Raw genomic sequence first — 27389 nt, forward strand, 5'->3', positions numbered from 1 at the left:
AAATATGGGGGTTAGTGAGTAGTGTATAAACGTCTTGGCAGTGATATATAAATAACTTACTATAATTGCTGTATAGAAGTATGAACCATGAATAGTACACAACCTTACAATACATGCTCGGACTACTGCATCGAAGGACGTCACCAATACGTGTCGCAAATTTATTAATTGACCGATTAAAACAAAATAGCATTTGCTTGTGGATGAGTTTCTACTTACTTAAATACATAATAAAATGCCATTACTCAAACTCTGAAATAAATTTGCAAACATTATACAGCGCCAATATTAACTTCTTGTCAGTGAGGATGTCGTACGCCTATCTATTTAAGTATATAATTATAGGAGATACAGGTAAGTATAATTACTAATCCCGATTATTTAAAATTCATCTTATGTGATGGGCTTTCATCACACTAATCCGTGCAATAAAATCAGTGCGTACTGAGCTTCTACGTTTGTTAAGTTATGTAGTTGACATATTCATAAAACTAATATGCAATTACTGTGTAACATTTAACGTAAAAGATTTAAGAGTTCTCCGCATATGCTGATTTGCTTTATATGCCGCAATTAGTATCTGCACATATATGTTTATTTGGAAGATGTGACGAATGTAACTAGAAATAACTTAGCAATGAGCAGAATATGGTTTTAAATCCCATACCCGCATACTCAACTTCTTCGCAAACATCTTTCGGTCAGGACTAAGTGTCAGATATCTACTTACATTCTTTTATTCTAAAAAAACGCTGAGTGTAAAAGCTCACTAACAATACGGAATGATAAATAATTACATTCCGTTGAAATCCATCGATATAGCGCTAACATCTTGATAAGGCCTAAAGGATCTTATGACTCAGTGACTTGTGGTTTTATTAGGTCCAGGTGGAAATACGGCTTCCTAAATGAAGAATAGGTATTTATCAAATGCGTTTTTCGCTTGCAGTACAATGTAACACCTGGAGTCATTCTTGGGTTACTACAGGTCTTAAGCTCAGATAAAGGAAGAGAGTTAACCATGGAGTTACCAAACCCATTCCGTAGGAGAAAACCTTGCTGGAAAAACGCTAACTAAGCTAACGGTTTGAACAATGATCCTATGTATCGAAACAGTCAGGAAAACGTTATTGACTTCGCCTAAAGTACTTTAAACAGGAAATGTCTGTAAAAAATTGAGCTGTATATCATTGTGCGCGTCCAGGGAGTTGGTTTGGTCCCATACTGAACTAAGATTACAAAATCGTCCTAAGTTCTGAATTCCAACCATAAGAAAGCTTATGACCTGGTAGAAATGCTAGAGATTCTACCCCTTTTCCACAACAGAAGGGTGAATTCTAAAATCAGAGCACTGTTGTTTCGGAATGACTTAGATAGTTGATCGCTTGCACTCACTGTACCGAGTTTTCGCTTTGGACACAGCTGATGACAGTTATTCCCCCACGATTATCATATTCACCACTTAGGTCATTTTGCACGGAACATAGTTCTCCAAGAAAGAATAATAATAACGGAATGAAAGGTAAATAAAAGTAGTGATATCGTGTGGAAAATATCCTTTTGTTGGAAGCGTATAAGATGTCGGCACAAACTGGCTACAGTAGAGCCTAAGGATATCTGCTTAAGATCAGTCACAAATAGTGGTTGTTAAGAAGTTTCGTTTGTTTATGAATGTTCTTCACTTCGGAATCTAAAAAGTTTATATCAAGATGAAACACGCAGTTTTTGTGTTCAGTATTTTCTTACTTCCGTCAAAGTAAAATAACATTTTAGCTGGGTATATTTAATGCCCTAGAGAAATACCTTCCTATCGTCAAACTTTTTATGATCGCCAATATGACTTTGGTTTCAACTAGTCATCATATTACGAATTATTTCATTAACAACAGTACCTACTTTTAGTCACCGTTTTCCTGCTAAATTTCCTTGTATGATAGGACTCCAAGGAATAGGTGTTTCAATCACAGCTGTAAAAGGCTATGTATTTGTACAACTTTCATCACTAAATGAATAAAATTTTATCAAAGTTGTTGGTTTATGGCCCCAAAAATCTACTGTGCTTGGGAAACCAGGATTTCCATTTCTTGCACATAATTTCGTGTGTTTGGTTTATTAAATTGTTGGGGTTTATTTTCAGCAAGCACTAATATTAAGCATAAGGAGAGACATCGTCTAACTTGGTAACCCCCTGCATCAAACCAATAATGTACTCAAATAGACCATATTGCCACCATTGTTGGAGAGGCTCTATAGAAGAATGTTGCTCGTTCTGGGATACATGTTTGGACTCCGATCACTATCTCCATCTTTGTTCAACTTTATCATAGACCCACTGCTGGAAATAACGTTCTTGTCGTCTGAATTTTCAGGAATTGATCTTCCATGAGATCCACTTATCGACTGAGAATACATAGATGATATAGTCCTGTTTGGTGAAGACGCTGATAAAATGAAGTCTTTTGGTAGCACTGACCAACAATGCCAGGATATTTGGGATGTGTTTCTCTCCCTCTAAATGCAAGTTGTTGCTTTGGGACTGACCTGCGTCAACACCTGAGCTAAGGATAGGGAGTGAAGTAATCGGACGCGTTGACAACTTCATTCATCTTGGAAGTCTGATCAGCCCTAATGGGTTGTTGTCTGATGAGATCTCTGCACGGATTCAAAAAGCTGGTTTGGCTTTTGCTAACTTAAGTCACCTGTGCCGAAGGCAAAATATCCATCTATCAATTAAGGGACGAGTATACTGCGCAGCGTTTCGTTCTGTTCTACTTTACCGCTGCGAAACGTGATCATTAAGAGTAGAAGATACTTGTAAGCTACTAGTATTTGATCGCAGATGTCTCAGAATATTGCTTGCATCTTCTGGGATCACCGGATAAATAATAGTGAGGTTAGACCAATGGTTGGAGACTCAGGGTGACATGGCTCAGAATCGATCACAATGGCATAGGTTTATACACTCTTTGTCTTCCCTTGAACCGTGATATTAAAATTATTTTGTACCTTTCTGCGAAATGATTCTTCCTGTACTATATCCTTATACGCAATCTTTCCTTTATATGTTACTACCATTGAATTAACTATTATGAGTTTGGTGTTCATCTTGTTGTGCTAATGAGGCTATGGCAACTTGAACCGATGCATATATGTGCATGATCCTACGTTGTAGATGACTGAATGGGGTTATTTAAAATGTTTATTTAAGTTTTCTGAAGGTATTTAATCTATTTTAACATATGAACATTGCTTCAAATAAACACCGAAATGCACCACACAATAAAAAAATGTGACTGTGAAAAGATAGAAGAATAAATGGATGGAAGAAAATGAATAAGAGTAGTATGTGATGGGAGGAACTGTTCAGTTAAGAAAAGTGCAACCACAAAGAATCTTACCAGTTGAAGTTCATCTCAATTTTATTATAAATGTCAGTCAGTCAGTCAGTCAGTTACAACGTAGAACTTCGTACGTACGTACATCAGTTCGAGTTGCCATACCACATTAGCACAGAGATAAAGTTGTCAATTCAAATCCCATATTGGTAGAAGTAGTAAGAGTATAAGTATTATGTGAAAGATAAGGGTTTGAAGATGTTATTGAAGGAGTATAATCCAGTGAAATAAATTTGGAAAGAGAAAAAGGATACGGACATGAAGAATTCAGGTTAGAATTTGGTAGAACACAAAGAGTGTATGCACCTGCGCCATTGCAAACGATTTTGAGCCATGTCATTCAAGGTCTCTAACCATCGGTTGCTATCATCTCGCGAATCCCAACCAGGTAGTCTACACCTACCAACACGGCCCAGTCCACTTGTCAGCGACTTCATGGATTTATGCCATGTTTTGGTCTGGCCGCCCCTAGCTTTCTTCCAACCTACTCCTACACCATAAAGCATTTCACGTCGGGGAAGTCGGTGGTTGGGCATACGTAACACATGTCCCAGCCATCTCAACTGATGAAGTTTCACCACTTCATCAATCGATTTGCCATCCTTACCTAGTACCCGTTTCCTAACATCTGCATTACTTACCCGGTGGTCCCAGGATATACGAGCAATGAGTCGAAGACACCTATGATCGAATACTAGTAGCCTACGAATATCCTCTACTCTTATAGGCCATATTTCACTGCCATAAAGTAGGACGGAACGAACTGCTGCACAGTAAACCCGTCCTTTTGTTGCTAGACGGATATCTTGCCTACGCCATAAATGGCGCAAGTTGGCGAAAGCTAGACGAGCCTTCTGTATCCGTGCTGAGATTTCGTCACACACCAGACCACAAGGGCTGATGAGACTCCCAAGATAAGTGAAGCTGTCAACACGCTCAACTACTTCACTCCCTATCATTAGTTCAGGTGTCGATGCAACCCAATGCTGAAGTAACATTTTGCACTTCGAGGGAGAGAATCGCATCCCGAACATGCCTGCATTGTTGCTTATAGTGGTCAGAAGACTCTGCATTTTGTCAGCGTCTTTACCAAATAAAACTATGTCGTCGGCGTATTCTAAGTCAACAAGTGAATCTCCCGGTAAAAGTTCAACTCCAGGAGATTGAGATAATGAAAGTGATATCTCTAAAAGCATGTCAACGACAAAGTTAAACAAGAATGGAGAGAGTGGACAGCCCTGACGAACACCACTTGAGGTAACCAATTCTGATGACAGTTCGCCATAGGCTCTAACTCGACCAGTTGTGTTCGAGTAGAGAGCCTTTATGAGGTTAATCTACTTCTTTGGCACTCCTTTCACTGACAAACACTGCCATAGAACCTCACGATCCACGGAGTCAATGCCGCCTTAAGGTCAAGAAATACTACTATTGTGGGACGTCTGAATGTATGTCTATGTTCTAGGACCTGACGCAGAGTGAATATCTGGTCTATGCAACCACGTCCAGGTCGAAAACCAGCCTGGTTTTCTCTAGTCTGCTCTTCACGAGCTTTGGTTAGGTGCCTAAGTATTATTGAAGCTAATATTTTAGACACTATATTAGTCAAACTGATTCCTCTGTGATTGTCACAGGAGGACTTTTGTCCTTTCTTATAGACTGGCACAATCAGTGATTGGGACCAGTCAGATGGAATTACGTCCAGTTCCCAGATTCTACCTAAGACCTCAGTCAATCTCGTTGCTAGTACTGGACCACCATCCTTAAAAATCTCAGGGGTGAACCTGTCAGGGCCTGCGGCTCTCCCTCGCTTCAGATTTCTCATAGCTTTTTCAACCTCGTAGAGAGTTGGAGGACTTACCTCAATTTGCCATTCAGGACGACTGGGGATCGTGGGTAACTGAAGTGTGGCTGAAGGCCAGTTGAACTGATCCCTAAAGTGTTCTGCCCATCGATCCAATCTCCTGGATTGAGAATGAATGATATGCCCATCTTTGTCTGAGATAGTTTCGCTAATAGTTGGGTTCCTAATGCCGGTTTCTTTAATAAGTCTGAATAGCTGTCTGCTGTTACCTATTGCCGCTGCCTTTTCCATCGCTCTTGCTTTCGCTACCCACCACTGTTCACGATCATTGCGTAGGCTTCTTATTAGCCTTCGCTTAAGCTGACTTCGCTCTTCGTTATGTTCAGAGCCAGGTGGGATGAGTTTTTGAGCATCTATCAGTGTGGTGGATGCTGCCGAGATCCATTGTTTCTCCCTGACCTTATGGCTTACCTTACTAGCGGATATCACTGCTGTTTCCACAGCTTTTCGGATGTCATTTCACGCTGCTTCGGGGTGGGCACAACTTACATGTCTGTCTAACTGTTTTTCCAGTTGTTCCTGAAATATATTCTTAGCTTGCTTATCATTAAGTAGAACCCTTAGAGGCTTCCCTGCAGTGTCTTTCCTACGTCCAGTAAGACGCAGACAGATACGTGCTCGCACTAGAGCATGATCTGAGTCTAAACATGTGCTCCAGAATGAGCGACAGTCTTCTATCGAGCCCCTCCATCGGTGGCTGATAGCGATGTGATCTAATTGGGTCCAACGTTGGGACGAATTCGGGGGTCGCCATGTCAAAAGATGTTTTTCCTTATGCTTAAAGTTAGTATTTGCAAGAAATAGGCGGTTATCTGAGCACAGCTGCAACAGACGGTCGCCATTATCTGTCCTTTTAGCCACGACACCATAAGATCCACCCAGGTGTCTTTCCCTTTCATTTAGTTTACCTACTTGAGCATTAAAGTCACCAGCCACTATTACTACATCAGAACGCCTAGCTTTTCGGAGGTCAGAAAGTTTCCTGTAAAACTCATCTTTTACATCATCTGAGCTGCAGTCAGTGGGAGAGTAGGCAGAGACAACAAAGAGGCAACGACGAGTTTCCCTATCTTTCCGAGTTCTTACTGATCCGTTTAGTCGGACAGCGCATAGACGACTGTCTACTGGGATCCAGTCTAAAAGAGCTAGTTCTGCCCCAGGACTTAATGCTATACCTACTCCAGCGAGGCCACGGGAAGCAGCATCAGGGCTTCCAGATACACGAAGCGTGTATTGAGATGGTTCTTCATTTTGATTAGGTGAGGTCAAATGAATGACGCTACTCGGATCTTGTATGCGCGCTTCGGAGACGCAGCATACATCGATGGTGTAAGATTCTAGAGTCCTAGCTAAGGAAGCCTGTTGTCCTATTTGGCACAATATTCGGACATTAAAAGTTCCTACATGTAGTTTAGAGCGAGGTTTCAGGAGACCAGGAATAACGTTCCGTGTACACGAATCGTTTGCCCTGGCGGTGCGAGGTGATAAAAGGACGTGGGAAGGGTTAGTCGTGGAGATAAGAGAGTTGTTAGGAGGTGTAGGAAGGATTTGAAAGTGACCAACTTGGTCTCGTGTGTTGTTACGGGTATGAGGGCATTTATCACTTCCCGGCTGCCCACACCGTGGAAGGGTATTTCTTGAGGGACCTGAAAAAGAAGTTGGATTAGTGTTGGTCTGAACGACCTGGGAGCGTGACCGCAGTGCCCAAGGGACAACTGCTTGAGGCCGGTCACGCACGGCCTTTTTGTGGAGGATTTTTGACGTGTTAGCTCCGTTCTTCAAAGGACCTTACCGCCGGAGACGGAAATCCGTGGGATAAGGCGGGGTGTGCATTTTTAGGGTCGACCTTTTCTAACCCCACCCCTCCTTGTGGGAAGGCAGCATCGCTGTCATGCTGGTTGTCTGAAGGAAACACCTTACTGCCGTCACACCTCTGTACAGTCGGCAGTACGACTTCGCCTTCGGACCTTGGGATTGCTGCTTTTAATCTTACCGCTCTTCAACCGACCTGTCTGGCATGGTAGGACCTCGAGGAACGATTGTTCCAGCCAGCATAGCTCGATTGAATCATCACGATAGGCAAGCCCAACTACCACGTCAAGGTAGCAGCAACTGTCGGGTTATTATAAATGTAAAAAAATTACAACATTACTCTAATAACTTCATGCTGTGAGCCATTTCTGATAACTTCAAATCACTGAGTTGCATCATCTCTCGGACCCCAATCAGGGATTCACAATTGGCCGATATATGCCATTTTTCATTCTACCGGGTCATGTCTTTAACTGACCATCTCCGATCTTTTCAACTAGTACCAGCATCGGCAAATAATGCTCGATATGGACATTTCTGTACTGATCAACCCACCCAAGTCAGTGTTTCAAGATGGTGACACCCATTAAGTTGTTATCATTGTACCCAGGATCATTGCCGAACAGTGGCATTACTAATACATTGTTGCTATCGGATGTCATCAGTCCTTTGGCAACTGTGATTAGACAGCTTCCGAACGCCCTCAGCTCGGAACAGAGATCAGGTCCCACAAGCACAGAGCAGCACTTCTACCCCCGTTTTGTAAGTTCAACCTTTTAAAATCAGACTGACATTACGACGACATCGAAGATGATTTCTTCGCGATATGTAAATTGATCTCATTTTCTACACCACCACCGAATTGTATACATCTACCATGGTAAACGGACTTTTTGACTATTTTTGCGGTTAACCACATGGGACTAGTGCAGACACATGGTCCTGCAAGTCTTCCAGAAGTAGTTCACACTTCGATTATACAAAGTACATTACAGAATTGCGTACATCGATTATCAAACAATTAGCGGTCCTTTGGATAGTTTGCGTATCATCTGATGGTAAGATAATGTCATCTATATACTCAAAGTCAAAAAGTTCTCCATTGTTACTACCTTGAATTCGCCTCTGAAGTTTTATTTGTATGTCTTTTTGTTCTTTCTGTAACAAATATTTAGATTTTCTTTTAGATTGGGATAATTTTGTAGTAAATTACACCTATAACTGTTCTTGTTAAACATTTCTGCAGGTGTCGGGAAGTCATGTTTACTATTGCAGTTTACCGACAAACGATTTCAACCAGTTCATGATTTAACTATCGGTGTTGAATTCGGGGCTCGAATGATCAATATAGATGACAAACAAATCAAGTTACAAATATGGGACACTGTTAGTGATATCTTTCCAAGTTTAGTTCTCTTTTCAGGCTGGACAAGAATCGTTTCGATCGATTACTCGATCTTATTACCGTGGTGCAGCAGGTGCATTACTAGTATATGATATCACCAGGTAATTTGTTTGAGTTTCATAATTTTTTTCCGCAGAAGAGAAACATTTACTCATTTAACTACCTGGTTAGAGGATGCTAGACAACATTCAAGCTCTAACATGGTTATTATGCTGATAGGAAATAAAAGTGACTTGGAAAGTCGACGCGATGTTCAAAAGGAGGAAGGTGAAGCATTTGCCAGAGAACATGGCTTAATTTTTATGGAAACATCAGCTAAAACTGCTGCTAATGTTGAAGACGCCTTTATTGATACAGCTAAGTGTATACATGGAAAAATCCAGGAGGGAGTTCTTGATGTCAATAATGAGGTAAGTTTATTCTTTCAATCAAATTATTAATACTTCTGTGTTTGCCACTGTTGAAAATTTAAATAGAATTTTTATGACAGATTTCAGCAAATCTCGTGTCTTTAATATTATTTTAAAGTTTGACTAAATATCTGGAAGTAATCTCAATGCCAATTTTTCCTGTCTTTAAATAGTTAAATGCAGTTCCTTCGATTATTAAAGAATGATATTAATAAAGGTCGAATCTGAGCGGAACATATTACTCTGTCAATCACGATGTAAATTTTGTGTATCAAAAAAGTACTACTAAATATAAATCAATGCTTCCATACTAAAGACCGATTTGGGATTTTAAATAATTTTCAGTTGTATCTCTGGTCCACTAAAACTTAATGAATGTACACTAATTACTAGAAATTAGGTAAATACTTCGTACGTTTTATTCTGCGCTGAAAAAGTTCTGAATTTTACCACGTCTGTGAAATATTCTTAGAGTTAGTATTCTTTTGTGCTAAAGATATCTTTTATCGTCTTCTTAAAAAGCATTGCCTGAGTTTTAAAATCTCTAAAGAAATAAAGATTAAAGGTGAGGGAAAATTTAAGTTACAACTGGATTACGGTCTTTTAGATCACCAGTTCAATCCTATGCGTGTAATGTACAAAACCTCTCAACTCAGGTAGTTTATTCTACTAGTCCATGTTTCCTCGAGTCATATCTTCTATGCTTAAGCTATTCTACTACTACTAACACTCTTACTACTTATACTATTTCGGCACCTTACTGTACTGATGTTGTATGGTAACTGATGTGTCAAAATGAAGATAGGTAAAAAAGGTCACTCTCAGAAGTGATTTGCGGACTGTTGTTATTTATGTTCTTATTGTATAATTACTAAGTAACTGGAGTACTATATTTATATATTCCGTCTAACTTACTAACTATTATTGTACTGTGTATTCACAGCTTGTCCTATTCAAAGCCGCTTTTGATTTGTTTATGTACAACTGTGATTTTCCATTTTATGATGTGATGTGGTCCACTATGTATTAAAACCACGTATGCTTGGATTGTAATAACACTAGAAGCTGTATGCTAACTTCTTGGGTTCAAAGCAGAATATGGAGAATAGTACACGAATAGTGGACCGATATGAGCTCAACTTGCGTAGGCTAAAGGTTAACTGCGCAAGTCAGAAGTGTAGTTATTCAAGTCTGAAGGAGCTAGGCTATAAACGGAATAGTAGATGTAGGATATAGAGAGTTCAACACTTGATATCGATTAGTATCTCAGTGTAGTGAACGAGTACACAAGCGGGGACAACCAAATGTACCTGGACATAAAATTACAGAATCTCTTAGTAAAATTTGAGAACCATACAGTGAATATTTCATTTGCAAAATGTCAATCAATTGTCTCAGACTTGACCGTTCCTTTGTTTACACACCACTCACTCTCTGTTCCCATTCTCTTCGATCTTCTTAACCTTCCACCGCCAGGCACCTCACTCTCGATAGATGATACATACTACTCATAGCTGTTGACATCAGTAGCACACACCACCATTTTATTTATTTATTTAAACACAAATATTGGTACGAGGGGGAACCAGATATATATGCGCCACACAAAACAATGAGAATGGGAAGATAAAAAGGGGTAAGGTGCATATGAGAAAAAAAGAAAGGAACAATAACAACCACAGATTAGTGTATGTTATCATAATAATTAGAGTAATAATGGGGGAAACAGTAATGTACAACCAGAAGGACTCTTTCAGTTAAGGAAGTTATGATCACTTTTTATGAAGAAGGTTACAGCAGGATCGCCACTAGCTTCTGTTCTGAGCCGTATCTGATAACGTCTCTAGCCACTGTGTTGTACCATCTCTTGGCCCCCAGCCAGGGGGTCGGGAAGGACCAACAAAAGCTAGCGCTTTGTAGCTTTCTTTGATACCACGACACCATGTCATACACTGACCACCACTCTGCTTTTCCCAACCAGTCCTAGCGTCGGCAACTAATGCACGACGTGGAATTCTCTGGGGCGACATTCGTAGAACATGTCCGAGCCACCGAAGTCGGTGTTTCAAGATGGTGACACCAATCGGGTTATAGTCTCTGTGCCCGAACACACGATGCGAAACCTCTGCATTACTAACATGGCGCTGTCACTGAATGTCAGAAATCCTTCGGAGACAACAGTGGTCAAACACATAGTCTTCTGACATCCTCGAATCGAAGAGGCCAGGTTTCACAAGCATAAAGCAAAACTGCTCTCACCCACGCGTTATAGATCCGACCTTTTACAGCCAGACTACCTTCACAAAGACGCCAAAGATGGCTCAGATTGGCGTAAGCCGCTCTGGCTTTCACTATACGTGAACTGATCTCACCACTCACCCCACCACCAGTACTTATGCAGCTACCTAGATACACGAACTTCTCAACTACCTCAATCTGCTCACCACCCAAGATGAGTACAGGATTAGAATCCTGCCAGTCTTGTAGGAGTACTTTGCACTTTGAATGTGCAAAGCACATACCATACCTATGGACACTGATTGCCAACTGATTAAGTGCGGATTGCATGGCTTGGGTATTATCGCACAGTAAGACAATATCATCCGCATACTCAAGATCGAGAAGTCGTTCTCCAGGCAACAGATTCACACCGCCAGTACTTACATCCATTAGAGCTGTTTCCAGAATGTCATCGATGGCAAAGTTGGAGAGGAATGGTGAGATTGGGCAACCCTGTCTAACCCCACTGCGTGAATGGAATAATGGAGAAAGGTGGTTGTATGCCCTCACTCTGCATGAGGTGTTTGTATGCAGATGTAAATAAACTTCACAGTCACACCTTTCTTCAATAGACAATCCCAGAGAACAGTTCTGTCCAATGAATCGAAGGCGGCCCTGATATCAAGAAACACTATGATTGTTGGCCTGTGACAAGTATGACGGTGTTCTAACATTTGGCGGAGGATGAAGATACGATCAGTACATCCTCGACCAGAACGAAAACCAGCCTGCTCCTCGCGAGTCAATCTTTATCGGGTTCTAAACAACCCACCAAGTATGACAGAAGCCAATAGTTTGGAAGCAATCGAAAGTAGACTTATCCCACGATGGTTGTTACAGGAACGACGTGAGCCCTTTTTAAAGATAGAGACAACTACCGACTCATTTCATGACGTTAGAACACTCTCTAGCACCCAGACTTTTGTAAACAACTCAGTCAGTTGCTTAGCCAGAAATTCACCACCATCTTTAAGAAGGGCCAGAGGTAAGTCATCTGGACCTGGTGATTTGTAGCGCTTCAAGAGTTGGAGTTCCTTGCGGACTTCCGCCTCGTTTGGTGGATCAGTCGTCACCGGTCATGAGGGGCAGGACAATCTGATCGATGTTGTCGGAGCAGCAGGCCAGTTGAACTGCCCTTCAAAGAATTCCGCCCATTGACCAAGACGTCGACAGATGTTAGTGATTGGCATCCCGTTATCCTCACAGATTGTTTCACTCACACCAGACTTCTTGCTGCCAGTGGCTCGGATGAGTTGGAAGAGCTTCCGGCATTTGTCAAATGCAGCTGCTGCTTCCAGCTCATTAGCACGCTCCGACCATAAGGCTTCTCGGTCCTTACTCAAGCTTTGCCCGATTTCATTTCGTAACAGTCTTCGTTTATGGTCAAACTCACGGTCACCCGGAGTAAACCGACGGGCTTCGATCAGTTGTAAGGAGCCAGAAGAAACCCAGTGCTTATAAGCGAGACGTGTCGCTAGGCCGCAAGCGACTTTACTCGCCATTTTCATGGCGTCATGCAGTTGCAACCAATGCTCATCTATACTTTTCGGTGGGATGGTAGCTAACCCAGAACCTAGCTCGGTTTGAGATGCAGAAGGAGGATGCCAGGTGGCACATCAGCGATGACTGTACTGGTAGTTAGTGCTAGCCAGAAACAGGTTGTAGTCTGTGCACAGTTGCAGTAGACGGTCCCCGTTATCTGTCCTGCGACCAACAAATCCCCATTGGCCACCTAAACGACTCTGTTCTGTGCCTAGACGCCCGACCTATGCATTCGAGTCTCCGGCTAGTGCTACAATATCTGTCGAACGCACTTTCTGGAGAAGAACAGTTAATTGGTGGTAGAATTCATCCTTGATTGCATCCGGGTTGCAATCTGTCGGGGCATAGACGGAGATGACAATAAGACATCGTTTCTCACGCCGATTTCTTCTCACTTTGATAAAACTTCCTAATCTGACAGCACATAATCGACTGTTAATGGGGATCCAATCGATTAGTGCTGCCTCAGCTCTAGCACTTGGTGCGACACCAATGCCAACAAGACCAGACGAAGATATCACGCACGTGAAACAAACTTTTCGAAGCGACAGATGGAGAACGAATTTGTAGTACTTCACTAGAGTCTTGAATACGGGTCTCGGATAGACAACAAACATCAACATTAAGACCTTCTAAAGACATAGCCAGCCCCATCTGTTGTCCGATCTGCATTAGCGTGCGAACGTTGAAGGAAGCCAGTTTGAATAGTGTACGTGATTTCAGAAAGACTGGTTTAGTATATGTATTCGGTGTAAGCATTCACTTTCGACTAGACAGTGACTGAAGATCGTTTAGAAAGAACCGAGTTTCCACCATGGGCGAGCTGCTGCATAAGTTGAATAGTAAGGATACACAAATTGGGAATAGAAGAGAGTGAATAAGTAACGTGGTAAAAATAATAATGTAAACTGTCTGATTTTTAGTCGGAATGTGAATAGTATTTTCCGTAAATATCGTAATTTCATTTTATTTGTGTGTGGGCTGGAATACTGCTCAGGTGCCCAAACCGAGGCAGGTGGTTTTCTTAGAAGGCCACACCCCGAGCCTTCGACCTAGAGCTCTAATCCACAAGGCAGTTCCATTGTAGCCAATGACCAACAATAGGTTCATACACTATCTTTTCCTTCAGGATCCTGGAACCCATGTACACCATTGGTTTGGAATCAGGGTTTTTCAACTCCCCTCGTTGGATCCTTGTTACACACTAACCAGGTTAGTGCGCCAGACATTCGCTTTTCGTCCTCTCAATTTCGTAAACAGCATGTCAGCCGCGAGAAGGCAGTGAGTAGGACTTCCTTGACAGTGGCTTTATACTTCTAGCCATGTGAGAACATTTTGAGAGGGAGAGCTGACTCTCCCCACTCTTGGTCGTACCAGGGCATTTGTGGGCTACCAGGGCTTTTTTAATTGTTTTATCTTGTCACTTTAACCACGTTAAAAGAGTTAGAGTATCGAAACCGCAGCTTAACATAGAATTGGTTATCATAAAATTCTTCAAGAGACCAACCTCAACGACTGAATACTACTAAATAAAAGTTGATTTACTCAGTTTTGAAACATAAATTGCATAACAGTAGTAATAATACTTGGCTCTCCAAGTCGAAATAGATGACGCGAGATTCTATCCTGGGATCGGTTGGTTAAAATCAGAGTTCTTCAACCACCAAGTCGCCACTCAGTTATAGAACATAACTTGATATGCTATGATAGTTACCTTAGCTACTAATTCCATGTATCTTATTTGACCCACATTAGGAACTAGCTATGTGACATAGTGAGTATTGAAAAATATTCAGCAACTTGATTCAAGTTGGTGATTCACTAACTCCTAGTTGGCTGTTCCACAGCGGTTGTTAAAATATCTAACCAATAATTCAAATGTCACAATGTTAAACCCTATTTCAATTCACGTTCTGTTTAGGTTTTCACTCATTTTGCATGAATATCCACAACCTAGTGGTATATGTGGCTAAAGCTTAATCTTTGCCAGCACTTTCACTTCCCGGCAATGTTCTTGCCTCTACTTGTTTTGTTTTGTTTTTCACATTATTTTACAAGGCAAATGGGATTAAACTTGGACCTCATCATAACCCGGTAGGTGGAGCCTATAATAATAGTAACTTGACAAATCGTACTTCTGGTGCCGGTTGCTGCTAATGGGTTTTTTGTTTTGATTGTTGAGAGGAGAAACTTCGGTAAGACAAACAATTTGGAAACTAATAATAATAACAGAAATAAATATCGTGTTTATTTGTTTGTTCGCACTTATTGTTTTCTTCCCTCCCCCCCGTTACATTTTGAGTAATTCCCATAATCCATGTGATAATTGTGTGCAGCCTGGCAATTGATTTATTTTGCTTACATACATTCTGTTTCTTTTTTCTGTCATCATGTTATCTTGTTCCCGAGTATCGCTGCACTCCACTTTCTTTTCTTTCGTCTTCATTGTCTATTTTCTTAGTCTTTCTTTAAGTTAACTGACGTCATCAGTGTTCCTTTCATATCTATCTTGTTTAAACAATAACTAAACAAATATCATTGTAATTCATCAACTTCAATCATTGCTCATTATGCAAAATCAGTGACCAATATATTTTCGTTTGTTTTGTTCATATTCAATAAAAATTACCTGTCTATTGGAAAATATTTCTCATCATACAAATGAATAGAGAATTTGTTTGTTATATTCGATTATTAATTGGCATATATCGTTTATTCTTGTTTTGTTCTCAATCTTTTTCGTGATACATTTGATATGTACACTATCTCTCCCTCCTCTAAATAAACAAATATCTTACTAGGAAATTCAGTAGGCGGAAATTAATTGTCGTTTTGGTTATCAACTTTTTAATCTATGACACACTAATCACTACATTCAGTAAAATTGGTTTTAAAGGAGAACAAGTAAATAAGTGTGATGTTCATGTGTTTATGTGTTCTGTATTCGTTATATTCTTAATTGAAAGTAATTTGATTACAAATATCTTTGTTTGTTCACTTGATGTTTGTGTATGTTTACCTTGGAATATTTCACCTTTTCTTTAGTTTTCAATGTCCAAATACAGTTTCCGAAGAAAAACTACACATACATACACACACACACATGAACATGTGAAACAAAACATTCTAACATGTGTTAATTGTGGTGAACTATTTCTTTTATGTCTCTCTTCTAATAATTATTTTGTTGTTGTTGTTGTTGTGTATGCATTTGACAGCGTATATTTCATCTCATTCTGAAATTTATGTTATTTGGTTATTTGTTATTGTTTTTTAACTGTTGGGATATATAAATATTGTAAAAAAAAATGGTCTAACGCGTAAACCGATGGTGTTTAACTGTCAAAGAATTACTCATTTTTCAACCCAGTAGGTCATAGGTTCCAATTCAACTGTATTTATTTCAGTTTGTGTAGCCGAATTGGAATGTTATACCTCAGATAAATTGTTAAACTTTAAAGTTGACTTATTACATAAACATGAACTTGGTAAACAGATTGTATCAAATTAAAATTATTAAGTGCATCCTGAATGACATTATTGATTGACCTTACCATCGAAGTATATCTTAGTCGTGTCGTTGTTAAAATAACTTACGATGAGAATGATGCAGTACTTTTATGTAAGTCTAATTAATGCGTCAAACTGTAAATTGTTATGTAGTATAATTAGCTCTCAAATTATAGGTATGATTTGCAGTCAGAAATATGAAGTTGAACGTGTTTACTTAGTTGTTCCCTTGCGTTCTATCAATCCTACTGACTTAGTGATAATTTTTCTAGTTCCCAGTGTTTAATTGAAGAAGTTATCTTAATAGAGCATAACGTGTTTTAAAAGTAAATGGCTAGGGTATTTAGATGTGAATTCACTCGATTTGTGTCCAACTATAGACATCAATGGATTATAATTAGAAGTCTCTTTATCCGTTGTATTTAGCTTCGACAGAAATTGTGGTTACAACACTCAACTCTCATTTACTATATTAGCGGTTTAAATTCAACAACCTACTTTGGTTTAGGTAACCGGGTAATATTACTAATTAAGAAGAAGCGGCTAAATAAAAAGTCAACATTTTAAGCTGTTGATTGATGAGGTAGAAAGTTTTCTACTTCAGATTTTGATTTTTCCTGTTTTAAGGTTTAGATAAATTACCCTAATTTTGAACCAATTAGCACAGGTTATTCAATCATACTTCCATTGAAGTCTCAGGTTGGGTAGAGTTGTGTATAAAAAATGGTATTTTTGACTAAGACAAATTACTGGCAATTGAAGATCAGATGTTGTCGTCTGGTAACTCTGCTCCTCATTGGGATATCAAGTACTACGTACCGCAATTGTATTTACTGTTGATTCGTATGTTAACAGGTCAAATCCGTTCTTGCTGTTGTACTAATCAGTCCAGTCACTACATGTAAAGTGTAACGTAGTTTTTCTTATGATCGAAAATTATCCTATTAACTACATAGAAAACCGCTAACTCTAGCCATTTTTCATCGCATCTTCGTGTTATGATGACTAGTGTAATATTAACCTACAGGTAACAACATGTATTATTTTCTAAAGTTATTTTTATAACTAGAATTGCATACAGGTAAACTAATATCTAACAATTTTCACGCACTCATGTAGGCAATGTTTTAGTTAATTGGATTCATGTTTGGAAAATATAACCAAGCGAATAATTTTGGAAAAACAATTTTCTCACTTCAAATCACAAACCAATTGCTTATCCACCACTGGAAGCGATAGACAACCGTTTAGTTCTATCATAGGACTCCCAACAGTGTGCATTCACAACCCCTCACGCGGAAATTGAAACCAAGACCTCCGGTCTCGCGCGCAAACACTTAACTTCTCGACTACTAAGCCGGCATCCAGTGGTGTTAATGTCGACCGGAACACTACTCGATTTATTCCTGATTCAGATCAACACAAAAAGATACAAATATATAGATGACTGATACGACCACGACTCATAAACAGTTTGAAAAATACAGTTATGTCCCAATTAAGTATTAGGGTAGAAAAATGGAGTACAAAATGTTACGTTTAAATTACAATGATTTTAGAATAGAAAAACAATATGGCAGCGAATCATGCATCAAACAAAACTTATGGTTTATGGAATAAACCAGGACCAAACTAAATGTTAGTACTTTTTCAAACTTTGAATTAAGTGAAGTCATGTTCCCCAAGATAGCTTCTGTTGTTTTTCATGGCTTCTTTATTCCTCTTCACATCATCCTCCCCCTTAACTGCCATTTGTCTTAGTGCATACATGAGGGAAAACCTACTAGCATCTTGATCCATACAATACGTGACCAACCTGGTTAGTTGGAATATATAGAAAAAACAATTAGTCACTAGTTAAAAAAAATTGCTAACATAACGTCATTGATATCTCTCCCGAAAACGTTGTCCGCTCTCTTTTTTGGGTCAATCTGGAGGAAACCTGGTCTTCTGCGTTTCCATAATAATCTTCTTGTGAGACTATGTTCTGGTTTTTCGACTTTCTGGGTGGCCAGACTTCCCACATCGAAACTGTCTAAGAAGATTTTCCACATTCAGCTCAGTTTTTAAGTTTTCTGTGACTTGCCAGAATGTCACGGCATGTGGTTCGCATAAGATATCCACTCTTAACCTTCAACTTCCACCACATACATTACTTTCCCTTGTCGCTCAATCATTCATCCACTGGTCCTGCAGAGGTGAGTATTGGGAGTTACAGACGTATACTTCCTGGGTTTTTTTTAATATCCTACGTTTTGTTCCATGATAGGTATTGAATTGAGTCGCCATATTTTGGTTTCTTCTTCCTATACCTTGATGCTTCGGTTTTATTGAATCGAGGACAGTTTTAATTTTTCTAACAAACATTTCTACTGGAGACATTTTATTCGGTGCTGACGGATTTGGAGCTGCTCTGTAGACTAATAGAAAATCACCAAGATTTTCCTTTATCTTCCCCTAACCTTTTACCTTCATTAGTGCTCTTTTGAAAGTGTCCACAAATCTTTCAACTTGACTATTCGATTGTGGATGATAAGGGGTGAACGAACTTGTTCTAGTCCAAATCTGCTGCAAACCTTTGAGGTGTAGGAAGTAAACTGCGTACCATTATCCGACAAGTATATCTGGGGTTCCGAAACGGCAAAATAACTGTTGTAACTTCATGATGGTTTCTTAGGGAGTGGTTTGGTTCATGATCAAAATCTCAGGCCATATAGAATAAGTGTCGACGCAGATAATGAAATGGTACCTTGGAGTGGGCCAGGAAGATCAATGTATACGCGCTACCAAGGTTCTTTTGGAGATGACTAAAAATAGTGTTTCGATTAACGTAGATATTTAGGAACCTACACGCACGTGCTAACTCTTTGTTGTGTTCATTAATGTTAGACTAATATATCTAGCTTCGAGCTATAACTTTCATCCTCCCAATGCTTGGATGGGCTGTATGGAGTTGTTTCAGGACGACTGAGCGTAGGTTATTTGGAACTACCACGCGATCGGGAAACATAATGCAGTTAGTTACAATAGATTGCGAATCTTCTCATTGATTATACTGCTTTAGTTTACGAGATATTTGTTATGTCTCGATAACACGGAATGTCTACAGTTCTGGAAGAGTGCTTGAATTCACAATCAAAAAGGGGAGCAAACCGCCATAGCTAAATATCGACTAAAACAACGTAAATGTAGTTCAGGAAAAACATGGAAATTCAGTGAAGACGTAAGGAAAACAAAAACTACAATAAAATACAAATACTACCACCTCAAATAGAATCAAAAGATCAACAAAATATACATCTAAAGAAATCAATGATAAATTACAATATTGTGTATGTGGAAGGATTTTCATATACAAAACTTTCAAAAAGGATCTTACAATACTTTAGTGGTGAATTCTATTAAACATAAAACCTAATCTGAATACTTCATTGTTCATCCACCGATTAACCAATCATTATTAATTTGATTAAATGCCGATAGATTTTCGTCGTTTAGTTCAAAGTGTCAATCCAATGTCCTATAATGCAATACAATAAAAGATTTATTACTTTTTTTCAAATTATTGTGATATAATGCGTGTTCTTACGTAACCATAATTTCAGAGATAATAAAATAAGCCTGAACCACAAATGTAAGTGTTGTATGCAAAGATGGATAGTGGCTAGCAGTGGAATCCAGTTTGACGCGCGTTTCGTCCTATTCGGGGCTCGTCAGCTGGATGTACCTGCGTCTCAGAGTTGATGTTCACTCTGGGACTCGAACTCAGTACATTTCGCTTCAAACGCCATCGCGTTATCCACTCGGCCACTGAGTCTTTTCTTACAATGCTTGTGAACTAAGGCTATATCGAGGCAATACGCACAGTATGCTCATATGCTAATTAGAAACCGACTAGTTGCAGTCCTAAACATGAATGGGAAGATTCAAACAAACAATACTAAGTGAATTTAATTGTGTGTTTTGAATATGATACTTACACAACTTAATGTAGTGTGTTTCGATATAATATGACAGTGATCACTTCATCGATCTTGTATATTCTTAAAAAAAATAAATCAGCCACTTATTTGTATCGCTTATTCATCAACAATAATATCCACATTAATCAAATTTATTGTTTTAGACCATTGTTATGTAAAAATTGTTCAGTTTAGTTTGCTTTATAACATAATCAAATGATGCATTTTTTATCGCTACAAAAATGCTTGTAAGAAATGTCAGATATTAACCCTAAGAATTTATTTTTTAATTAGCTATTCTTAATAGCAACTACCAGTATGAAATAACCTGACAAAAAGTTACTACGATGACAACTTTTTATACAGTTAATTGGTCTAGTTCATTTACGTGGTGTAATAAAAAAAAGCGATGTTTATCATGCGTCTACCATTTAGAAGTGAATTTAGTAACCTTATTTTGAGATGTTCATTGTAGTTAGGACGAGAAGATCCATGATTCACAATAAACCTTAAGAGATTATAAACGATCTAGTCAAATCTGGCCTATCATCATTTTATATAAATGTTCATATGTTAGGTATGATATTTCTGTTATGTTAGTCTTCCAATGGTTGATATGACAAGCGAAACTGAGAAAGTGTGATGATTTGAAGTATTTGAATTATAGTATAAACTAATAATCCCAGAAATAACGCAATCTAATCAAGAAGTATTAGATGAGCATGAACGAATGTATTGTATTTGGAATTCAAAGTCAGAACAGTCATCAATACAAGGGAATCATTGTTTCATTCAAACACCATATCCTTCACTGCTCAAATCGGTGTGTAAATGTCTATTGTGCGTCTTCTTCTTAAGCTCATCGTACATCTCTCCAACAGTGTATTGGATGTAGACTCTGTATTATCTAGAATTCATTCGTTAGTATTACAATTAACAACCGAAATTGGAACAGACTCACCTGATTCCTGGAATGGTATACAATCATCATGTCGGTTGTGTAGTGAAACCACTGATATTTAGAATTCGCATCATAGAATTCCCAACACTATCCTTCCCCACGAAATAATGTTGGGTCCTTACGTCTCAATGTTATAACCAATTTGACGTTCCCAGTTTGCATTATCTTCTCAAATCTCACGCTTCGATTACTGTGTGTGTGTAATTGAGTATACACACTGCAATATAATTTGAGGTATTCCATCATGTGACTTTGACTTGCATAAAAATTATGATACATATTCTTTTTGTTATTCATATTGGAATACACAGATAAATGTGCATTGATATGTGTAATCAACACATGTGATTCATCTGTGCTTGATTTACCCGCGAAACAATCGAATAGAAAATATGCATCTGCCTCATACTCATTAGGATAATCTTGAACTTGATTCGGATTCTCTGCCTGTGCAAACTTCATATCTGGGCAAACTGGTTCTCTGATTGCTTCAAGAAAACTTGCTATTTCCCCTGATTCACCATACCACTGACTAGGGATTCTACTCAACAAACATTGTTCGTGAGAATATCCAACGTCTGATACAATAACATCAGAAATGTGACTGGAATTTGACTCATTCGGAACATATTGGTCACATTCATTAGGAATATAACTAGAGATAAATTCATTGTGAGGACCACTGACACTTGATATGATATCAGAATTTGATTTTTCTGAAATGTTTCCCTCAAATTTGTTAAGAGTTTCATTAAAGAATAATGGATCATTAGGAAAATCAGAATCTACCAAAACTGAATCTGGTTTTCGATCATGATTTGACTCATTCAACATATTATTCTCAGAGTTGTAAGAAATTTCATCAGAAATATGTGAATTATTACGACAAAGCATATCTGGTACAATAACAAGAGAAATCCGATAAGAAATTGGTTGATTAGAAAATGTTGTCTCCCAATGATTCTGGGTTTCATTCAACTCTGGACTGCTCTGTGGCGTTATACCGCTCCTAGAAGTCTTGGATAAAGATAAGTGAGCATAAGAAACATCCACCTTAGCATTAGTTTCAGCGAAATGAACCATGGTATTACAAACTGACTGAATGCGTCCAGTTTCACCACATTTAAAGCATTTAGAATTATGAAATACACATGAATTACGTTGGTGAAACTTGCCATAGAACAAGCATTTACCAAACTTGTGCTCATCTTCGTGAACTGTTTCACGATTTAGTGAATTGTTATCTGAATAACCTTCATTACGTACTGGAATGCGACGACGTAGTAAAGTGGTGGATTTCCTGATGTTCTGGCGAGTCATTTCATCGAATTTCACTTCTATACCATATTCGAAATTTGTATGCTTCACATGGTTCAGTAGTAGTTGCTTGAGAGTTGCATAAGGGAGTGAAATCGGTTTGTCTGGAAATGCCAAAGACTTTATAAGACTGTATGCTTATTTTCCGAAGTGTAAAGAAATGGGCCACAATATTAAAATCCTCAATATCTTTCTTCTTTATAGCCCAGATTTCGAACCTCTCCATGTAATCCTCAAAAGCATTAAAATCTGAATGTATATCCAACCGTTCCATCACAGGTATTTGAATTATAGTATGAACTAGTAATCCCAGCAATAACGCAATTTAATCAAGAAGTATTAGATGAGCATGAACGAATGTACTGTATTTTGAATTCAAAATCAAAATAGTCAACAATACAAAGAAATCATTGATTCGTATAAACACCAAAGAAAGCTTATGATACCTCCGACCTGTGACAAAACGGTATGAAGTATATAGATGTTTATAAGGAAAGTATTGTTTCTTGGGTAACTTCTGGTCGATTTTTTCTGTAAGTAAAGTACTTTTTATCAACTAACATGTACAGTAGTGATGGTAATTGTGATATATAATTCATAAGTGAATGATAATTTTACTTGAATAACTTCAAAACACATAAATTCAATAGCTTGATTGTCAGTACATATCCATGTCTATCAAATACCACTTATTGAAAACTGACAATTCTGTTGGCCCAACAAACAACGTCTTAGTATTGTAGCAAGATGATTAAGGAGTAATATATAGATTGGTTGAAGCGTTGTAGTTCGAAGTTAATTTGCTCACTGCGTGACATGATGGAGTTGAGTTTGATATTTAACAAGATTATAGACTTGTACTGCTAATTATTCCCATGCTTGTAAAAACAACTCCCCATTACTCCTTGGTTTTCAATTATTTTATTGAAAAACATAAGCATTGGTAAAACGATGCATCAAACAGATATGAGCCACATAAATCATTCGACTTGTATGAGGGCTGGAATACTGCCCGGGTGCCCAATCCGAAGCACATGGTTTTCTTAGAAGGCCACAACCCGAGCCTTCGACCTAGAGCTCTAATCCACTACGCAGTTCCATTGTAGCCAATGACCAACAATAGGTTCATACACTATCTTTCCCCTCAGGATCCTGGAACCCATGTACACCATTGGTTTGGAATCAAGGTTTCCCAACTTCCCTCATTGGATCCTTGTTACACACTAACCAGGTTAGTGCGCCAGACATTCGCATTTCGTCCTCTCAATTTCGTAAACAGCATGTCAGCCGCGAGAAGGCAGTGAGTAGGACTTCCTTGACAGTGGCTTTATACTTCTAGCCATGTGAGAACATTTTGAGAGGGAGAGCTGACTCTCCCCACTCTCGGATGTACCAGGGCATATGAAGGAAGTCTGCTTGTTAATATTTCGTAAAATTCAATTTCACGTGTATTGTTAGTTTGTTAAAATTTCAATAATACAATTTTAAACATAATTGAAATATACTATAATACATGTATAAATACAGACTAAATACTATACATGTCATCTTTCACTTTTCACAAAATAACAAAGAATTATTATTCTACTGTAGTTCATTTAAGAAGGTCCATTTTATTCAATAAACATGTATATATATACCATCAACCTTTATCAGTATAGATGAGTAATAAATTGAATGTAAAACATTAAAAAAAAAATTATAATCGATTTTTTTTTACAGTAATGATGATCAGTTGATATTTCCATTAGAAAAATTAAAAGTAAACATATTCCTATTTTATTGGCATTGGTTTATAAATTTTTTTATTTTTTTCATATGTATTATTTCTTTTTGTAGCTTTCTATTGGATAGCGGCTGTAAAACATGTTTTCACGCGCTCATGTGTGTGTGTGTATGTATGTGTCAATCTCTATTTCTATTGGTCTTTTGAAAATGTATATAAATAAAAAAATTTTTTATGGTTGTTGACACATAGTTTTCTATCCAAAATGAGATATTAATAGATAAATGCAGGAAAATTGAGCATAATCTTATTATAGAAAAACAACGTGTAACTAGAGTATATGACACGAATAAACATGAAATAATCACATAAATCATAATTCTCCATGTGTTGTTAATCAGTTGACTAGACATTTTACATATACATACTCACATGGAATTATTCAGTGCTACATGAATAATATAGACTGGATAATTTTGTATAACTAATTCAATATTATCACTCATTCTGGGTCTCAGATTTAAAGTCAGTTTTAAGTATCATGATTTGAGCAGTAGACTTAAAACTTGATCAGTAATTCATTTTAAATCAACGTATAGCCTGGAAAAAGTGTATGTTAACCCAAGTATTTACCATACCAAATAAACACAACAAAATGAAGTTAAACAAGGTCGATACCAAGCGAATCAACATAATGTAGTAACAATCATAATGAAAGTGACTAAGCATTAAGTGTATGGTTTCAGAAGGAATGAAAAGGTATGTGATGTGTGGGCGAGAATGACAATGATTGGTTGTCTTGATGAGTCAGACATTAGATAGGATGACAGGTGTTGTGTTATATATATATATTTCCCTATCCTTATCATGTATTGACAGTTATTGATGGACTGTTATTGATTGACTGTTCCTTGTGTCGGATTTTGGTGTGAAATATATTGACGTTATAGTCAGGCTAATCTCGTGTTCTTGATCTGAGTTGTGTTGAAGTCCTGTAAAAATAGACACTGGGTGGGAATCTGGTGTAGATATTCGTCTAAGGTAAACTAACGTCCCACATAAGTGCAAAAAGTGAAAGGACTGTTATAACAAGAAACCCAAGAGTTATAACCAGTATTCCTATTATTTATAACAGTATGAATGAAGGAATATTACAACTCAATATCCAGATGAAGATAAAGAATGGATGTATCTATGTCACTGTGACCTATTTTGAGCCATGTTACCCAACGTCTCCAACCACTAATCGCAATTATCATCCGGATCTCGATCAGATGGTTTGCACCTACCTACCTGGCTTGGTCCGGTAGACAGTCAGTCAGTCAGCTACAACGTAGGACCAGGCACATATATGCATCGGTCCAAGTTGCCATACCTCGTTAGCACAACAAGATCAACACCGGATTAATAGTAGTTAATTTAGTGTTGGTAGTAGTATATAAATTATAGGTTGTATATAAGGATATAATATAGGAAGGAAGACAGCTACGAAGCAATTTTAATCTCAAGGTTTAAGGGAAGATAAAGAGTGTATACACCTACGCCAATGTGACCCATTCTGAGCTATGTCACACAGAGTCTCCAACCATTGGTTACGATAGTCACGCGGACCCCAACCAGGTAGTCTGCATCTGCCAACATGGCTCAGACTAGAAGTTAGTGACTTCAAGCACTGATGCCATGTTTGGGTTTGGCCGCCCCTAACTCTCTTCCAACCGTCCCCAATACTAGTCATCATAGCGCGTCGTGGTAATCGGTGTTCAGGCATACGTAACACATGGCCCAACCATCTCAGTCGATGAAGATTCATCACCTCATCAACTGATTTACCATCGTTCCCTAATACCCTGCGTCTAACCTCACTATTACTTACCCGGTTATCCCAGCAAATGCGAGCAATATTTCTAAGGCATCTGTGGTCAAATACTAGTAACCTACGAGTATCTTCTACTCTTAATGGCCATGTTTCACAGCCGTAGACAGTGACTTCATTGTCTCGTCCCGCTCTTAGGTTCAGCCGACCCTAGTTTTTTTCTGATTGATTCCTACTCCAATTAACATTACTCTTCATAAAACTAACTTCTTATTGCATCAGTCAATACTTAATCCATTGAGTTGAATTAACTGATGACGTCAGTAGTTTATTATTCATAATTGATATCAATGCGTAGTTAAATATTTTTAAGGTTGAATATGCTTCTTTTATCTATGAAAACTCGACACAGCTATTACCCCTCATGATCCTTGATGACAAAATCTAATCTAATAACTCATCAGTTAGGTTGTTTATGAAGGTTAGTTGAAGTTGGGAATAATTTCACTCAAAAACCATTACATCAGTAGTTATAACCATCATGAATCAGTGATCAGATATATGGTCAACTAAAAATCCATAGAAAATAACTTCCAATGGATTTTTCTATAACAGATAAACTAATTGTCAATGTTTCATGCTTATTGTTTAGACACTAATTGTTACCAACGTTAACATAATTAACTGTCGTCCTACAGTTTTTTTTCTATGTTTTTATATTCCACCCAGTCATGTACAACATAAAACCTGACACATATGGTGTCTGTTCAAGTTGCCACTCCACACTAGCGCAACGACATAAAATTATAACGATTAATCGCGGAGTAGAAGGAGTGGTAACATTCAATTTCGTAACCAATGGTCAAAGACTTTGGGTGATATGTCTCAGAATCGTTCACATTGGCGTGGAAAAGAAGGGTATATGATTTCAGGATTCAGGAACTAGGGTGAATGCTCCTTAACCATTTCGAACGGTTTTGAGCCATGTCTCTCAAAGTCTCTAATCACTGGTTAGTCGCCTGCGCCTACCTACACGGTTCAGTTCAGCAGTCAATGACTTTATGGACTACAAGACAGCAAGAACAAAGATTTGAATAGAACAGCATGAATTCATTTCGTTTGGTTCTCGTTAGCTGTTTACAACCAGTGATATTTAAAAATCATAGTTACAAAATGGATTTAATTTACCTACATGAAAGAGTTTAGTTGGAAGTTATTTGAAGACACATTATAATTCAGCAAGGGTGTAGATTAATTTAATAAACCTAATAAAATATTGTAGATATATACCTTATATAAGCAAACATTCTACAACATAGATAGTAACAAAGGTCCAAAGGACTAGAAAAAGTGCTTGCGTAACGAGTAAACGCTGATAGTAAGTAAAAATAA

The 27389-nt window shown here is 38.2% G+C and overlaps 1 protein-coding gene across 1 annotated transcript; it reads left to right on the forward strand.

Annotated features, from left to right (window-relative positions):
• Positions 1–299: 299 nt before the first annotated feature.
• Positions 300–16073, forward strand: Smp_071630 (putative rab-2,4,14). The gene is made up of 5 exons (XM_018789973.1): positions 300–354; positions 8318–8457; positions 8495–8577; positions 8613–8886; positions 14767–16073. Exons 1-5 carry the CDS (start codon positions 309–311, stop codon positions 14863–14865), a joined length of 642 nt encoding a protein of 213 aa, XP_018655363.1. The 5' UTR covers positions 300–308; the 3' UTR covers positions 14866–16073.
• Positions 16074–27389: the final 11316 nt, after the last annotated feature.

This window comes from Schistosoma mansoni, chromosome W, assembly GCF_000237925.1.
Source record: "Schistosoma mansoni strain Puerto Rico chromosome W, complete genome".
NCBI classification, from domain to species: domain Eukaryota; kingdom Metazoa; phylum Platyhelminthes; class Trematoda; order Strigeidida; family Schistosomatidae; genus Schistosoma; species Schistosoma mansoni.

What these genes read in the sequence shown, in the direction of transcription:
- Smp_071630 (XM_018789973.1), top strand. Translation starts at nt 309, where the DNA reads ATGTCGTACGCCTATCTATTTAAGTATATAATTATAGGAGATACAG. An exon ending in TATAATTATAGGAGATACAG is followed by an intron (nt 355 to 8,317) that starts GTAAGTATAATT and finishes ACATTTCTGCAG; the next exon opens with GTGTCGGGAAGTCATGTTTA. An exon ending in CTAGTATATGATATCACCAG is followed by an intron (nt 8,578 to 8,612) that starts GTAATTTGTTTG and finishes TTTTTTCCGCAG; the next exon opens with AAGAGAAACATTTACTCATT.